At 45.1% G+C, this 18,789-nt stretch overlaps 1 protein-coding gene across 1 annotated transcript in view; it reads right to left on the bottom strand.

The window, feature by feature from the left end:
• The window catches only part of lrp1ba (low density lipoprotein receptor-related protein 1Ba), a 342,612-nt gene that overhangs the window by 139,627 nt on the left and 184,196 nt on the right, over nt 1–18,789 (bottom strand). The window contains exons 21-26 of the mRNA XM_029256802.1: nt 14,738–14,938; nt 7,887–8,132; nt 6,403–6,600; nt 4,243–4,447; nt 2,183–2,347; nt 717–961 (exon numbers count right to left, since the gene is read on the bottom strand). Coding sequence (XP_029112635.1) covers nt 717–961; nt 2,183–2,347; nt 4,243–4,447; nt 6,403–6,600; nt 7,887–8,132; nt 14,738–14,938 — 1,260 coding nt within the window. The remainder of the gene's footprint in view (nt 1–716; nt 962–2,182; nt 2,348–4,242; nt 4,448–6,402; nt 6,601–7,886; nt 8,133–14,737; nt 14,939–18,789) is intronic.

The following is an 18,789-nucleotide window of genomic DNA, read 5'->3' as shown; positions in this document are numbered from 1 at the left end:
TTTTCTCTTAGAATCGAGCAAACAGCATATTAGCGGGATTTGAAATCTTACCTGCCCAGTATTGATTTGTTGAACGTATTCATTAGGTACACAGGTAGAGTATTATCCTCACATGGGTAGAGTTGTATCCTCTAAAACCAAATATGAATTCAATACACCCTTGTTTCCTGAAGATTTACCCTCCAATCATTGTCTGACGGAACAATGGACTGTGTCCATGGCTAATTCTTACTGACATTCTTGTAGTAACACAGCTAAACATCGCCCGGCCCAAATCCCTGTTGTTAAATCCTATTAACTCCACAAGACAAAAATGGCCTGACAAGGTACAGTGCGAACACTAAATGGGCTCAATTTTGCGAGGAGAGCCGGAATGCCCACTGTGAGCCGCCACTGGGACCCTGAGCCGCCCTGCTCGGCCACCACGCTCCATTATTCAGCAGACCTTGCTTGTCACCGGCTGCCTGGCGTGCAGCCAGCAGACCCTCCAGGAGGAGGAGCGGCAGGTGGGATCCCACATCCCGTCTCGAGGCCCCACACCGCTCCGAAAATCCTGGGAACTCACGGGGAAACCAATGGAAAATCGTAGGAACCCAACAAAAATAACAGATCCTCAGAAAACTCACAGATGACACTTATTCAGAAATAACTGCAAAAACTGATATGAATGACAGTCTAAACCTCCCATTCCGGAAGGTTCCTCAGAGAGCAGTTACCATGTGGCTGTCGGCTTGGGTGGTAGATCTCCAGGTCAAAGGGCTGGGCACTGGTCTTCTGGATCACGGTCACGTTTTGACCTGTCCACTTGTTGGCCTTGGCCAATGTGTTGGTCCTCCAGTCAGTCCAGTAGACACTGCCCCCGAATAGGGAGACGGCAAAGGGGTGTGACAGGTACTCATGACCCCTCAGGATCTCGATGACCCAGCTGCCATCGTAGAGGGCTGAGTATATGGCGTCGGACCTGGGGATGATGCAAACGATAACTATACCAACTCTATTATTGACCTTCTATTAAAGTGTAACGTAATACCATTTGGAAAGGAAGAGCCCATAACTTTACCTCACAATGTTGGGAATTAATGATAGATAGATAGATAGATAGATAGATAGATAGATAGATAGATAGATAGATAGATAGATCCCGAAGGAAATTGTACTCATGAGCGTAATATGTTTAGACACATCCGGTACAGTGTACAGCCATGTCACATAAATTGTCCTTTTATTTATCTTCCGTTGTTAATGTGTTTGGCAGTGAACATTCACTTTAATGTTAAGTAACAAACCCGACAGCAAGGGGGTACACTTTCATTTACACATTAGCTGCTGAGAATATTCAGCAGCGGAGATGTTGACCTTTTCACCGCTGTCGCGTTCATCACTTGTTGTTTGCTGGCACGCTGTGCAGCGAACATACTTCCCTAATCAAAGTGTCTGGGTTGGCGAAGGCCGCAGTGCCAAGAGCTCAGTGGGATCTTGCTGTGGTTCTGAGATTATACCGCCTTCTTATAAACACAGCTGGGGCTCAAAGTATGTTCGTAAGTTGTCACTCCGTCGTCACTTTTGCCGGCCGGATAGTTACAATCAATAAAAGGTTAATAATACTGGCATCTCTTGATTTATTTATGAGCCAGGTTCTTTAAAATTCTCAGATATAGCTATTAACTTTTTAATGGATTTTTTTCTTTTTAATTTAAGCTGCACTTCTGAAAATAAAAATGCGACAAAACCCCCTTCCAGTGCTCATAGTTGACAGATTGAACTCATAAACACGCACAGTGTTCCTTGTCTCATTTTTGATGATGAACACTCGCTGTAAACAGTGTAGAGGAGAATTGAATGAACGTGGTCTCACAGTCACATTTTGCTTCAGTGCTCTTTAGCGCCGTCTGTTGGCAGGGTATGTAAACATAGCTTGTGTCTTCTCTACTCCTAGAAATTTCGGGAACGTTTTAATGTAGAAATGAGGACAATGCAGTCCAAAATAATTATGTCTGGTTTTTCTAAAAGAACTATAACATGGCGAGTGAGTGTATAACTTTTAGTATTTTTCTTAAATTTTATTTTACATTTTTTACATTATTTTACATTTATCTGACATTTTTGTCCAAAGCGACTTACAATGTGAAGGTTACTCAAGAAATTTTAGCTGTCCCACCATGTGAATGGAGCCCCCACCTACCGAGCATCAGTCCACACAATCCTCTTCTCCAGGTGGTCCAAGGTGAGTCCATTTGGCCAGGCGCCGATCTCCATGTCCTTAAAAACGACATGGCGCCCCCCGCCGCTCATCGATGCCGCTTCGATCCGAGGAAAGGTGGCATCCCAGTCTGTCCAGAACAGGATCCTACACCGGCAAACGGAAATATTTACACAGACCCAAGGGGAAGGGAGCCACACAACACAAAGCTGTGGGCTGGATATTTTGCATCCCTTACACATCAAAAAAGTATACTTGGATAGAAGGTAAAATTTCACCATACTCCTCTGTTTTCAAACTAAAATGTCTGACCCTGAAACATTCAGTTCTGTTTACTTTTATAGAGCAAAGGTTGCTTTAAGTGATCCAAAATTACATTTATAACAGATATGGCAAACAGAGTAAGCCAACTGGATGAAGGGAAAATAAAGAAAAAAAACCCTCAGTAGGTCCAAACAGCAGTAGCTGCCCACCCTTTCTGACCATTTTACTGCGGTGACAGGCGACCCATGAGGAGTGCAAACATCAGTCTGAGATTTTCTTCATCACACATATTGTCAGGAAAATTGACTGACGGCATTACCCTGATGTTGCGCAGATTGACAGGTAATCATTTTTCCGGTTTAATTCTGTTTTATTTCATTCTGGAAGCTCCTGGACTTGTGGACCGTATGGATTTCTCAAAGACACCAAAATAAAAACCCTTCCCAGTGTCTGCATGCACCATTTATGACAGCAACAGGCGTAGCGGTTTGAGGTTTAAATTTCACTCCTGCTGCCATACCCTCGGCCAAGATACTTGTCTTGAACAGATACGGTGAAAGGTACCCAGCAGAGAGAGGAAATAAAACCTCTGCTTCACCCTTTGTTACAAACGGAGGGAACCTGAAAAGGCCAAGGCTCCCTGTGGTTTGCGTGTTATTGCTTACACATGTATTTACTTTGGTGTGTTCTTAAATGCCATTTCTGTCACTAACGCTGTGCTCTCGGTCGCAATTAACCCCGCCTCATGAATATGTAAATTAGCCTGGCTTGGGAAATGACTACTGGCAGATGTCGACGGAGCATAAAGCGTTTGACGGCAGCTCTTTGAGAGCCCAAGCAAAATCGGGAGACTGTGGAGGTGCCGCCAAAATACCCCAAGCGCCGTGCGCAGCGGGATGGCCATCAGCCTCGAACGACCCCGTGAGGGGAAGCGGAGCCCGGAGGGATGTGAAATAACTGTTTCCCAGCGAGTGAGAAAGAAACAGGCCTGGAATCGCGGACCGATGTGCTCGCTTTGTGTGCGCAGCCATCGAGGCGGAAGGTGCCAAATTCGGGATTATTCGCAGACCGCAAGGGGAACACATCCCTGCGAGATCAATACCCCTATTCTTCGGATCGGATGCTCGGATCAATAGCCCACCCTTCAGAGTGAATTAAAGTAATTAGATTAAAGAATTATCGCCTGGGCAGGGGACTTTACCAAGCCAGTCGCCCTGGCGGAGGAGGAGCCACTGCCTTCCTAGAACTGGCTTTAACGTTTGAGCAAATGGAGTTACTTGTTAAATGTCCTTTTTTCATTATTCAGACTTACAATGACATTATTAATTTAGGTTGCTTCTTCTAAACAGGTTTTTTTTATTATTGCATTATTGTTTTATTACTTATTTATTGACAAATTAAAATGAAGAATGCAGGAGTCTGAACCCAGAGATTTTTTTTTTTTCTGAACCAGAAACATCTGTGCACAAAGATTAGTAATCAGGGCGCTCAGCGTGTTCCCAATCAAGTTTAATTTCCGACATTTTTATTTCACTTCAACAGCGCAATTAAAGCGGCCACGCACACCGGGAGTGACAGACACACAGAGTAAACACGTGAGGGACAACAGGAGGGCGTCTGACTGTGCATCATAAAAAGCAATGTCCAACACATCTGCGAGAGTCGTGAGCTCTGACAACCAAGACATGAACTTCTCAGGCAGAGATTCAGACACAGTGACTGCTACGGTGTGGGGAGAGACTCAGGAATGTCAGGAACTGCGGTAAAGTGAGACCCACCCCTGACCCGGGTCCAATGCCAGGGCCCGCGGGTGCTCCATCCCTCCAGCAATCAGCGTGGTGCGCATAGTCCCGTTCAGCCTGGCCACCTCAATCTGGTCCAGGTTGCTGTCGATCCAGTAGAAGTTTCCGGCGATCCAGTCCACAGCCAGGCCTTCCGGGGTGGCCAGGCCGTGCTGAACAACCACTTCGATTCCTGTGACCCCTGTGATGACACAGAGTCAGAAGGAAATACGAAGACAACTACTTCCCTTCAGGTTTTCCAACACGACCTGGTCTCAGATCAGTCCCCAGGGCTGCTGGGAGCCCAACAATGGTAAGTCTGAAGACAGTGACCCCAATGAAGAAAAGATCTCCGTCTCTCCACATTATTTCCTTAACTTCATGTCCACACATTACTTGCAAAGGGACGTACTGATCTCCAGTACTAACCAGCAGTGAAGATGCTGAGCAGGGGACCACCTCTCACATTATCATTGCGCCAAGTGGCTCGAGCACAAAGCACTGTTTTGAGACGCTAAAACAATACAAAGCAATAATAATAATAAAGCATCTCAGATATAAAGGTTTTATCAGGCTTGTCTAATTTACTTTCACTAATTATTCCTTTGCCACAAAGCGTAAGAAAACTGATCTCAGTATTTTAGTTTTTATCCTCTTCCAGCAATTGAGTGCAGAATGACCCATGATGGGTAATTTGGAAACTATTACCTACAAACAAAGATCACGGTTACCATTAATGTCTTGCCAATTAGCCTCAATGGCAGGGCTCTCTTTCTCTCTGGGATGGGTGGCAATACATCAGGGGGGTAATTGGACCTCATTACAAGGCTGAACGGGACGGGGAAAAGAACTGCTCGCACCCATTAAAACTGAGCTGCCTGTGTCTTTAAATGTTAAAAAATGCAAAACACTGCACTACTTCAACTGCACAGTCTTTGCAAACTTCTTGTACTCACATTTTAATTGAATTTAAATCCAGACTTTGACACTCCAGCAGTCCCAGTTTTTTTATTTTTCAGCCATGGTGGATTTGCTTGACTGTTTTAGATCATTGCCCTATTAGAAGATGCATTTTCGATTTGAAAGTCTCACATTCCCCTTCAGTATTCTCTGGCACAAAATGAAATTCATCGGTGAGTCAACAACAGTAAGTTGCCAATTGTCTAAAGTAGTAATTTTCCCCATAGCATCACACTGCCACCACCACTTTACATAGTTGGTCAGGGGTTCTTGAGTTCATAGGTGGTTTTTGGTTTGCAACTAACATGGCATCTGGATGTGCAGTCAAAAAAAAAAAAAAAAAACTCTTTTGACTCATCTGTCCAGAGCAAGCCGTATCAGAATTCATCTCCTAAACCCAAGTGCTCTCCAGCAAACTTCAGCTATTAGAAAAGAGCATAAATTCACATTTGAAGCGTCCTTCTTCCTCACATCCAGGAAGAGCAAGGTTCTTCAGTCTTTTTCTGATTGTAAACGATTGTGATTTGATTATGAATGCAGGCATATTGACATTAACTGTAGCAATAAATGTCTGTGGGCGCTTCCATGGTAACCTGGACTTGGAGACATCTTGGAACCTCTTGGAGCAGGTGGGCTGAATTTGGTGAGATGCCTGCTCTTTGTAGATTGCCAGTGATTTTTTTTTTCCTTTAGTAAATTATTTTTTTCACAAAGTAGAATGATGGACTTTCAGATCCTTTGAAATGGTTTCTTATACTTTCCCAGACATGTGGGCATCCACGTTCTTTTATGTACGGTCCTTTGAAAGCTTTGTTGACCTTGGCGTGATATATTAACCTCTCACCAATATGGTCACTTCAGATCCAAAGGATCATAAAGCTACTTTTTTAAACTATAAAATTATTTGCGCTTGTTTTGGTGCAACAGAGGAAAACTACATTGAATTAATGAGATGAAGAAACTAGAGACTTAATCACTTTTACCATCCATGGAAACTGCATTTATTTTGATTTTTGTTGAGTAAATCAGAGTAAGTCAGTCCAGCGTTACCTATTAAATGTTTTAAACCACTGATTTAAATAAGGCTCAGTCTTTAAACATATAAAGACGTGAATATCACAAAACTTTCCAGAGGATGTACTTACTTTTTCAAATCAGTGTAGAACACTAAGTGATGGAATTTGGCGTCAAGCGTACCTCCGCTGTCCGACAATCGTCCTCTGTAGATTTTGTCCTCAACTACATCAGTCCAGTAGAGGAGGCTCTGGTTGAAGTGGAAGTCCAGGGCGATGGTGTTCCTGAGGCCAGGAACCAGTAGGCTGTAGTCTCGCTTGTGGAGGTCTATCCGCCGGATCTCGTGACGAATTGAGAAGATAACGAACGCCTCAAAGGGGTCTTCCACATGGGAGGGATTGACAAAAATTTGATGGTGCACATATTATCGCGAAGCAGCACAACATTTGCACACAAACTCCTGACCCGGTCTCGTCGTGTGTTATTTGTATTAATGTGCAACCCCTCGGCTTCCTCTTTGGACAGAGATTCATTGGAATAAAACATAAATCATTTTACTGCTTGTCAAAGATGATTCTCCAAATTGAAAGCAACCGATGGCATTGAAAAAAAAATTAAAAATCAATTTTGATCTTGATTATATAATCTATTTTACATATTTTTTTACAACTTTCAGAATATAAATCTTGTACTAATTAAGTATTATAAAACAAGAATGAAATTATGTGACATGTCCCTTTGGCCTGAAGGCACTGGGTTGTTGCAGCAGCCAAGAGTGGCTCAATTAATTTCATCTGATGAGATTTCAACACATATTTCTGTTTCTGATGGAATCTGAAGATATGCCTGGGGAGCACTTCCCCCAACATATTCAAGACCTTCAGAAAAATGCCACACACATCGATGGACATCTGAGAAATCAAAAAACAAACTCACAATCATCACAAGTGTGTGTCAAATACATAAGATTAAGACCGGGGCTGAAACCCTAACCTTCTTTTTGCCATCCTTGAAATACATCCTGCTCATGGTCATTTACCTGCCAATTTTTTTTTTTTTTTTTTTATTTATCTCATGCTTTTTCCAAAGTGACTTGTCCACTAAGCTACTGTACTGTGGTCTTGTACTACTTAGTTATTTCCCAGTTATGCAGCATAAATTCAAGGAAAGTCATCAATGGTACTGGAGCAGGTTTGGTATTAGAACCAGGGTCATGAATGGAAGGTGACTTCTCTAACCATTATGGCACCAGCCGTCCCACAGTACCAGTTCACCTCTCAGAGCGGAGAGATTTGGTCTTCAGTTCTTTATGAGTTCCCAAAATTGAATATATTACTGAAGAGAAATAGATTATTGAACAACAGCAGCTGAACGTATGAACCTAATTCACTGAAACACATTTATCCACTAATTACTGAAGACAGTGCTCACCAAACCATCGATTTAATGAACCCCAATACAACATTTAATAGGATTTGATCAACAATTCAAATGAACAAACTGTAGTCCACCATGTGGCGTTTCCTAGACAGCTACAATGAACTGAATGGACACCTGTACAGGTGTAAGCAGACAGAAGAATGAAGCGTTATAATGGAGATCCTAATACCTCTAATAATGGAGAAGTAGATATCATACAGAGACGGAATTCTCTGGGTTTCAGGTACCTGAGCTCAGGCAGTCCTCCCCATCTGGGCCGAGCCTCCAGCCGGGGTAGCAGGAGCACTTCACCGTGGTCTTGTACTGCTCGCACACCTGGCTGCAGCGAAGGTGTCGGGTGCAGTAGTCCACCACTTCGCAAGTCTTCCTGTCCGCACCCAGGTGGAGACCTTGCGGGCAGGTGCAGATCGCACCCTTGCCGGGGGCCACGGTGCATTGATGGCTGCAGCCACCGTTTCCCGAGAAGCACTCGTCTGGTGGAGAGGGGGCGGAGACATGATTAGGCCAGCTAATCACGAAACCTGACGCTTTAGTCAACAAATCACAAAACAGCATATAGAACAAGGCAAAAACAGGTGGCAATTAATTCATTTATCTCATGCAGATGAAATCGAGACTAATTGTCTCTCTGTAGGACCCTAAAATTAATGTGATTATTCTTTGGCTGATGCCTTTGTCCGAAGTAACTTACAGTGTGGAATTTGCACACAAAGTTCATCAGATTGATTCTCCTATTTTTACAGCAGAATAAACTGTCCCTTATCAATTCAAGGAAAGGATGTTATTTGCAGACAGACAGACAGGTGTTACTTCAAAATTAGCTTTGTACCATAAGCCACTAGGAAGTATTTACCAATCTACACAGCAGGATAAAAACACTTTCCGAATACCTATGGATAAAACGCATTTGCTTAAAAAAAAAAAAAAAAGAAAGAAAGAAAGAAAGAAAAAAGAAATCAGACAAGGGAACTTGGCGAATGCACTGGCTGCTGTTTGAAAGTGCCTAAGATGGTGGTGGGGGGGTGAAGGAGATGTGACCGGTGATGTGACCAGCAGACCCTCCAGGTTTGCATCAGCGAAAAGTGAAGCCGCACCGTTGCGGCTGCAGGGGACACGGGCAGCTTGACGGCCGTCTCGACCGCGGACAGCGGGGCGACAGCGAGCGACCATTAAAATTTGGCTGTTTCGCTCCACTTAATAACTGAAGCGCTGGGGAGGAAAATGAAATGATAGCAAAATGTCACTTTCCGGCGGGTGTGATGCAATCGGGTCCACACGCAACTAGGGGTGAATTGGAATGTCTCGCAATGTCAGCAGCAGCGCCTTAGCCAATGAGGCGTGCCGTGTGTTTTATGTTACGGGTAAACAAGGAGCACTGAAAAACACACGTACGGCGGCGCCGGCTATATGGGCCAAGCGATGCGATTTATGAGGCAGAAAATGGAAGCTGCGGCTCGGTGGATGAAGACAGCTGAACTCGTGGGACTGCGGTGGCGGAGCGAGAAACCTCGCGCAGATGTGCAAACCTCAACGTCGTAGGCTACGTGCGTGAAAATTCGCCCTCTAGTTCCTCGTGTCACGAGCGCTCGGTCAACTTGAGGATTTCCAAAGACACAAGCATAGTTCCGTTTTAATTATTTTTCATTGTTTTTTTCTGCAAAAATGTACGTAGCTGAGCAAATTTTGACGTGTGTTTACCCGCTGAGCTGATAGATGGCGCTGTAGAGCACCCAAACCCAACAGAGCACGGGCAGCCTTATTTGCGTACACTTCTACGGTGTTTACAGCTCGTGTGTCGTGGTCCTCGGTGTCAGTGATCAGTAGCAACACGAGGAACGTCCTATGTATTCATGGCCTCGGTCGGTCAGCAATCGGCATTGAATGGGAGTCTGCGGTGATGTAAATTTTCAGTCATTTTACATTAATTTGAATTTCAAGGGAGCAAAAAGTTAAAGAACCTGAAAATAAAAAGGTCCGTCCACACACACACACACACACACACACACACTTTCAGAACCGCTTGTCCCATACGGGGTCACGGGGAACCGGAGCCTACCTGGTAACACAGGGCGTAAGGCCGGAGGGGGAGGGGACACACCCAGGAAGGGACGCCAGTCCGTCGCAAGGCACCCCAAGCGGGACTCGAACCCCAGACCCACCGGACAGCAGGACCGAGGTCCAACCCACTGCGCCACCGCACCCCCTTAAAAAGGTCCAAGTATTTTTAATTATAACAGCTATTTATTATATTGTAGCTGCATTTCAGTTGTTACCTATGTTACAGAACCCCTAAATAATTTGAGGGACATTGTTATGATTAGCCTTTTACTGATCGTGGCGACTTGCTGCTAAAAGGGACTTTGGATTTACAAGCCAAACACGTTAAGAAGAGACGTCCGGGCCCAGAGACGCGTGTCAGTCGAGGAACTTGTGAACACTGCGCTCGCTCACTTGCTGCAACGAGGTATCGGGACACGTGTCTAAACTGAGTTTTCGTTTTCGGAAAAACACGTTCCGTAAAGCCGACCGACGTCCTTCGCTCAGAAAAGGAGTCCCGTTGAAGACAGTGCGCATTAGCGGACGAGTCGAGCGAACGTCCCGGCGGAGGCCGCGCTGACAGAGCGGATCTTTATCATGACGGAGAGGAGGAATGCCCGACAGCGCGTCCGGCAGGCAAGACGGCGGTACGACAGCCCTCTTCTTTCCGCAGATACTACAGCAGATATGTCACCTTCAAGGCAGGGGAACATGTAACTGCTTCCCGCCTTTACTTACAGTGACAGCACAGAGGAAACAAGCAAAAAACAACATCATTTGACACTTCTGAGCACAGAGGACCTGGGGGCGTTGGTACTGGTGGGACACAGGGACACCCAACACCGGTGTCCCATTGGTTACCATCAGTCCCGGAGGCACCTGCTGTTCCGCAGCATCATCACAGCACTCACATATTTCCTTATGAACACATTTCCATGTGAGTCAACGAATCAAGGGGCTGTCTCCTCTGGCTCCGCCCCCCCGTCCACCTGAAGGGAGGACTCGTCTCGGCAGCACCTAGAGCTTATTTCATACGCCGTGCCGGTCGAGATGAAAGGCAAATTGGCGGAAATGACACTCGACCCCATACTTTGCCTCCTATGATTAACACATTCCTCACAGCCCTAACAAGAAAGAATTGGATTTTCTCGGAGGGGGCGCCCCGGCCCGGATCGGCTCTCTCGGCAACAGGCTCTCGGAGGTTACGCCGGAGAGCAATCCTGGTGCGCTGCCATGAATTAATCAAACTCCCGAGGCCCCAGAATGCACTGCAGCTGGCTGCGAGCAATCTTAACGGAGCTTAGCTTCTCTGGAGGGGATTCCTTATCGTAGCTGCAGTGCGCGGTTTCCATGCTTGTAGCGCTTACCCTGCCGACAATAAACCTTAAAGTAATTCTGCTCAAATTAACAGAGACACGCTGCCAAATATTCTCTGACGTGATCAGGGAAAAATAAAAAATACAAATAAGATAAAATTAAGTGAAACAAAAAATAAATAAATAAATAAATAAATAAACAAAAAATAAGTTTAAATAACAATAACAGCAACAAATAATAATAATGATAAAAGAACTGTTCAGAAAGTGTTCATGTGGTTCTGTTCAGTTCTTTTATATGACGCAGCCTTTGTTTCAGCAGAGAGATATAAAACAGTAATAACATGTCTCTGGCCTCCATGGACCCTCTAACATTCCCCAGTTCCCCCTGCTAAATATACCTCAGTGAAATAAAACAATCATATCTCAAAAATTCATCTTTTTTTCCAATAATTAAGTTCTTCGACATGCTTGATATATTCCTACCTAACTGCACATTTAAGATGTTAGTCGATATGATTAGAGCAAAGCGAATCAATTAAATTGATTACAGAAACCTACGTTCACATCTGGAAAGAGTTACTGGGATTTTGGGTCAATCAATGTAACCTAGAAGGTTCTTCAGATGATGTCTCAACCCTTGAGGAAAAAAAAAAGTTCTGCGTGTCTTTGGATGTATGGGGTTAGTTAGCAAACAAGATTAACTATTGTTTACCTGATGCTTTTCTCCAGGGCCACTTAAATGTTTGTGCACTAATGTACAGTGATTTACTTGTTTATACAGCTGGGAAATTTTACTATATCAGTTCAGGGTAAGCGCTTCCCTCTAGGGTACCAGAGCAGGAGTGGGATTCAAACCCACATTCTTCAAATGCAAGCCGACAACCCGAAACACTGCGCCACCTGCAGCATCAAGACCAACAGATGAGAAACACTCGGAATTTTTAAGGAAAACACTCAGAATCCCCCAGGGAGAAGAAGAACAAATGCCAGAGATTGGCGCTGCTCCTTCGGCCTGTTGATAACCAAAGCCACAAACTTGGAAATGTAAAACATTTGGTTTCACTCAGGGTGAGCTGAAGGCTATCAAACGTAACTTTACCCAGTGCGAAGCAGAGAGGAAATGAAGCTCCCTTTCAAAGGGTGCGATGGGCTCACGGGCGCCATAGAAGACAGAGTCCTGGATCTCTTGGCATTACAAGCTGTTCTAGGAGTTGTTTGAGGCACCGGTGAAACCTTGGTGAGGCCGTGGGTGGTGGAGAAGTTCACCTGCAGTGTTCATGAGTGCCCGCCATTAGGCCTTGACCTTTTGGAGAAGGTCCTCTTGGCCCATTCCAATGGCATCTGCATCACTGCTGAGAGCTTGTTGCCACTGAGATGATTTTTTTTTTTATGACAGCAGCATCACCAGAGATGCATCGGGGGTGAGATGGTTCAGGCATAACTATGGAGATGCGGACGAAACAACTTGAAATGGCTCAACTCGATGGGTTTATTGCGACACATCTCACACAAACAGGTCACACCATCTTCTGGTGACCACCTTCTCTACTTTTTGTGAGTACCTGCTTTAATTAAGATGTTTTTACATTTATCTGACACTTTTCCCATGACTTAAAATGTGATGATTGCACAATAAGCCGTTTACAATGATTTACTCCTTTACGGGGTCATTTTTACTGCATCAGTTTAGAGTACATCATACTGCAATCAAGAGTGATACAGCAGGAAGTGGGATTCGAACCCAGGACCACGGGGTGCAGCTCTAACCACTGCACTACCTACTGACCCCAGTGTTTATATTCTACTCTTCCAGTATGCTGAAGAACTGGTTGTACTCCAGGCTACATAAAAGAGCGGGTCAATACTGTGCCAAAACCTTTGGTGTTGGAGCAGGATTTATGGAAACATGGATTCATCATCTTTTATGACTCAATATTTGCTTCTGCTTCTAATTTAAAACTTTCTGGGCTTTAGATAAAGTTTCTGCTTTATTTTCATCCCAGTAGTGACATAAAAATTGTTCACTGGTTATGAAATCCACTGTTTATTAGTTCACAACACCTGCAAATCAAAGCCAGTACATCATATCTGATGCTTATATGGAAAACTAACGAAAAGCGATTAAAAAATGGAAAGATAATCTTGCTTTAACACGTCAGTAATTTTCCAAACTGCACAAAATGCTGAATTCTCGTCTTAGAGCGAAACTCAAATCCTTTGCTGATAGAATGTGTTGCACGTGCTCAGTGTGCCCCACAGGTATGAACCTGCAGGCTGCGCAAAGGTGTGGCAGCCAAAAAATGCAAAACTGTGTGTGTTTTTATATTGATTTTAGAAAAAAAAATACAATTTCAAAATCGTTCAGCGGAGGAAATAAGTTGAGTTCCTGAAAAATCCAAAGAACACCAAGCAGCCATGAATCCCTGTTTGCTGCAGGGTCACAGAGGTTCAGTTTCTCCCAGAGGCACAGGGTGTGAGACAGGAATCAGTATTCAGTAGCACGGTGGCAGAGTAAGTAATGCTGCTGTCTCACAGCGCCTGGGTGGTACGAGAGGACATGGGTTCAATCCCCACTCAGTCTGTGGGGAGTTTGCATGTTCTCCCTGTGTCTGTGTGGGTTTCCTCTGGGTGCTCTGGTTTCCTCCCACACTCCAAAGACATGCTGTTCAGGTTCAGCCACAGTGTGTGAGTGACAAAGAGAGAGTGTGTGTGCTCCACTGATGTATGGATGAGTGACCCAGTGTAAGTAGTGTATCTAGCAGTGTAAGTTACTGTGGTGAATAAGGTGTGTGGGCTGAAAATGCTACATAGAGTTTGTCAGAAATCACTTTGGAGAAATGCATCTGCTAAATGAATGTTAGTATTCACTAACATGCAAGCAATTTAGAGAGCCTCAATTCACCTGAAACATGTGGACTGTGGGAGGAAACAAGAGCACCTGGAGAAAACCCAGATGAGAAGAACATGCAAACTTTACACTGACTGAACGGGATTCAAACTGATGTCCAACATCATAGCTCAGGAGCTATGCCACAGCACCACCCAACAAACATCTCCAGGTTGAAATTCAGACCTTTACTGGATTATGAAGAGACATTGAAGTGAAAGTACCGTACCACCAAACAAATCATACATCCATCCCAGCTGGATGGTGTTACACTGGTTTCTTTGTACTTTTCACGCAAGCAGGACAGAAACATACTACAGCGCAGGCAGCTCTCATGGCAGCTCCCCAGCTGGTCCATCCTCTTCAGGAAAAAAGTGGGACGATGAACAATCTGTGCCACATATCGGTCTTTACTGTGATACTAAAGGCCACCAGGTGGCGTAGTGGTTAATACTGCCGCATTTGGACTTGGGCGCTTGAATCCCACTGCCTGCTGTGGTACCTTTCAATAGGGTATTTGCTCTAAATTGATTCAGTAAAAGTTACCCTGCTGTATATATGGCTAAATGAGAGTGAAAAGCTGCTTTGGAAAAAAGTGTCGGACAAATGAATAAATGTATAAGATGCTGTAAGGAAAAACATCAGTGGAACCTGAAAATAAGCCCTCGGGGGCTTTTCAGTCTGAAAACGCAGAGAGGCCCCATGTTCAGAAATGACCTACAGCAGCTGTTTTCCACTTCCAGCCCCGGGGGCCCATGGGACGGAGAATTAGCCTTTCGCTAAAAGATCTCATTCAACTCGCTGTCGCGTCTCAGGTCTCAGACGAGCCGCTTACCGCAGAAACGCCCCTCGTCGGACTGGTCGGGGCAGTCCCTCCGGCCGTTGCAGATGCGCTCCGGGGGCAGGCAGACGGAGGTGTCGTTGGCGCACGGGTACCTGGGAGGCTTGCAGGCGGACACCTCGCAGCCCTCCTCGTCCGACAGGTCCTCGCAGTCGTGGTCTCCGTCGCACACCCAGGTCTTGCTGATGCACTTCCCTGCAAGAGAGGCACGTGGGTGGGGGGGTTACGATGAGGACCGGCACTTTCATCAATGTCCGGATAGGAGGATGACTCGAACCCTAATGGCGAATTATTCCTTTCCATTGGGAAGAGCCTGACAGCAGACCAATGACATCAGTGAGACATTTTCTGATTGGGCAAATCTAGCCCCTAACCCTAACCCTAAACCTCTAACTCCTAATCCTAACCCCTAGTGCTCAGTTAAGAGTTACAGACCAGTACTTCCACCACTGGGGCAGCAGGTAGTATGGTGTTTGAAGCCAGCATTTATATTATGACCCTTCATATTTTTATAGACAAAAATGAATTGTAATTATTTTTTACTACAAATCTCAGAAGGATCAGGATTCAAATCCCTGCTCCCACTGTTGTACACTCCATAAAGGTACTTGCCCTGATTTCATACAGAAAAAAAATACCTAAATCAGTGTAATTAACATTATAAGGTGCTTTGGAGAAAACAATCAGTTCACTAATTTTAAATGGAAAAGGTTTAACCTGTGCAACAACAGTGTTCACACAAAAAATATACATATACATATGCACGCACACACAAGCGTATACTTAGTGTGTATATACAGTATATACACTACACTACACAGAGAAGTCAGTGTTTGACAAACTGGAGAGTTTTAGGGAAATGAACAAGCAGAAAACCAAGCAGGTGGTTGTTGGATCAAATGGAAACACAGATGACGACACTGAGATTATCATACTTCGGACGCGTCATGCAAAAAGATCCCTTCTGAGGGATGGAGGGAGCTCATCCAGTCATATCAGAACGAAAACCAAAAACCTTTGGACTTTTCATCTTGGACCTGTTGTGAGTAGGACCACTAAGCGGCCCTAGAGGTGGAGGAGGACGACAGTCTGGCTGATCCGAAGGACCCGTAGGTATCGGGGAGCAGGTACCTATTCAAGGATATATATGGGAGTCCACTCGAACAACACGGACAGCATCTGTATGGGACAAACTGGACGGAAGAGTCCAAAGCAACACAAAGGTGCCCTGCATCTGTGGCAACTTCTGCAAAAGAGCTGGGAAGATACTGAAGCCCATTTCCTGATCAGATTTGTTCGATGGACGTCTTGAGAAGAGAAACTTGTTTCAAAGCAATCAGATATTTACTGGTAGGACATGGGCTTATGTGTCCAGTTACACCGCAGCGCTGGGGGCGAAAATGCAGAACAGGCCAAGGTCGTCTTTCAGCCGGAGAAACTCCGTCCACAAACCCTCAGCATGAGGCCGGAAGACGGAAAATCATATTGTTCCGTAAGCAGAGTAAGACACAGTGTGGTCCCCTAAACGGCACATCAAAGAGAGCACTCCCTCCCCGCCAGTGCTTCGATCGCAATTTTTCCATGAGCCCAGTTCTCGCAACCTCCTCCCCCCCGACCTGCTTTTCAAAGGCATTGTCTGGCTGCCATAATTGTTATGAGTGAAGGGGGGGTGATAAGGTATTTGAATCGAGACGTTCTGGATCCAGGGGTGCGCCTGAATGGAGAGGCGATGGGCTTTGAGAAACACTGAAATTGATGGCGGCAGCAAGGCGGCGGCGCAGATCAACTTTAATCTGTTTTATTGATGAGTAATCTGTGCAACGTGTCTGTTTACTCGGTCCTCTAATGAAAAGATATATTTCCGGCGGCTGCCCTTTGTCAGGGAGCTGGGCAATCGGCTCTGGGTGGCGGCGCCGCGCAAGCGGACCGGGCCTGTGCCTCGGCTCCACGTGTGGCGATCGATGGCATCTCGGGTGCTGCGGTTTGATCCCATCTAGCCGAACCCTGTTCACGTGACGACTTTTACCTGCGGTTCAGGTTTACGACTTCGTGTTTTACGCAAACGTCACCCGAGTCCGAGAAACTCACCGCGGCACCCACTCTGGTATCGATCAATCGGCGAACGGCGGAACCGATCGATCGACGCCACTGGAAACGAACGCAGCCATTCCTCTTCGTCACGCAGAACACGAGCGACAGTCCTCGAGATCAATTAGACATACACGTGTTCATTAGCGCCCTCCGGTCCCACATCTAAGAGCGGCAAGGTGTGTTCGCCAGCTGAGCACCTGTCGATTGCTTCGCTTGAAAGGATCCGTCCCTTCGGAGATTTCCACATCAATTAAAACAACAAAAACAACCGTCGTCCTTTTCCGGGACACCGCGGCGCAGCGGCGGCTCTCTTCACAACATTCATTACGTGTTCAACTTGTGCCGCATCAAAAGCCCTCGGCCCTAATCACTTCAGAGCCCGTATCCTAATTAAGCTCCCATTTAGCCCTAATAGGAAATGCGATCTGAATCAGCGGCGGTCACATAGACGCGCCCCGCCGCCTGCTCCGCCACCGGCGCTGTATGGGCCGCGCCTCCCGATTGCGAGTCGTCGCTCATCTGTTTGCTTCCCGATTTCATGGCTTCTCTCCCCGTGATACCAGAAGCACCAGAAAAGCTCAATAATTGATAGATGGTTATTTTTAATTTACTCGTGAGCGAGGCGGCCACACAGGCGCCGCATTAACCAGCTCCGCTTCCGCATCCACAGAGCCCATCTAACCGGGGTTCGTCGGATAGAACATTTTGGGTTGCATCTCAAATCAAGAACAGGGTTTCTGGTGCCATAATGAAAAGCTCTGGCTCCTCATTTTATTAAGGAGGAGATACAGATTTTCAGACACAAGCAAGTTATAATTTATTTATATTCATTATTCACTTTCAATTGTAACAGTCTAGTAATCATAAAAATCTAGTAATAGTGACTATAATCAGTCTTTTAGAAATTTTTTGTCTGTTGCAGAGCAAACACAGCTTGCATTTACCCTCCAAGCTGGAAGATGGCAGTAAAGAGCACAAAAACAATACGAGTGTGGGACCACTTCAGTTCAACACGCTTCCACGGTGTTTACAGCTCGTGTCTGATGTCCCGCAGCGTTTGTGATGAAGATGAAAAACAAGATGAGAATTTTTTTATCGAACTAATACATTTTTATCGAATTAGTCAATTTTTATCGATTGGTCAAGGATCTGCAGGCGTTTCAGGAGAAGGTGGATTTCTACTCTGAGGCATTTTCAATTAATATTGCTTAAAAAAAATCAATTAAAAGTCTTGCAAACTATTTCTTTTTTTCATAGCTATTTCCACTTTTTTAATGAACCTGACCCGTAAATAAATCGAGGAACATCTTTATTATTAACCTTTTATATTGTTTGCAACTTTTTAAAGGTGACTTTGGAGGAATGAGGTCTAAACCAATTTCCAGTTCCAGTTCCAGCATTTGTGAGGTGAGAAGCTCTTTGTGTCGCCAACGCATCTTTATTTTGAGCTCTAAGTTCTAGGGTAGATGAAAGTTAATGAAAGGATTAAGATGTAATTTGACAATGAACTGGGAGTGAAATATGACAGCGAGGGCCATTTGAATTAAGCTTTAACTGACTGAGACTTAATAGGAGAAGTGACTGCAGAACTGCAAACAAAACGAGCAGATTTTCGGTCCCATTTACACGTGACCCTCGAGAAGTCAGAGTATTGACACCGCAAGAGAAAGTCGTGCTCCACGAGAAATCCCGAGACGCCTTCTGACAGGCCTTTCCTCAGATGTCCTGCTAATTTTAACGCCTTCCTCTGCACACCGAAAAGGTGACACACCGACGGCGTTGTTTCCCGCATTTCCTCCGAACTCTGTGGGCTCACGTCCCTTGTCTCCCGAGAGTCAGTCCATCCATTGGTGCGGTTCTCCTCCTGTACTTTTTTCTTTTTTTTTTTCTTTTTTTAATTCCAAGCACTCTGCTTTCTTTGAAATGTGCTTTGTGGTACCGATCAATACCGGCTT

Source organism: Scleropages formosus, chromosome 12 (genome assembly GCF_900964775.1).
Source record: "Scleropages formosus chromosome 12, fSclFor1.1, whole genome shotgun sequence".
Classification (NCBI taxonomy): domain Eukaryota; kingdom Metazoa; phylum Chordata; class Actinopteri; order Osteoglossiformes; family Osteoglossidae; genus Scleropages; species Scleropages formosus.
This window is presented reverse-complemented; position numbering and strand designations above follow the sequence as displayed.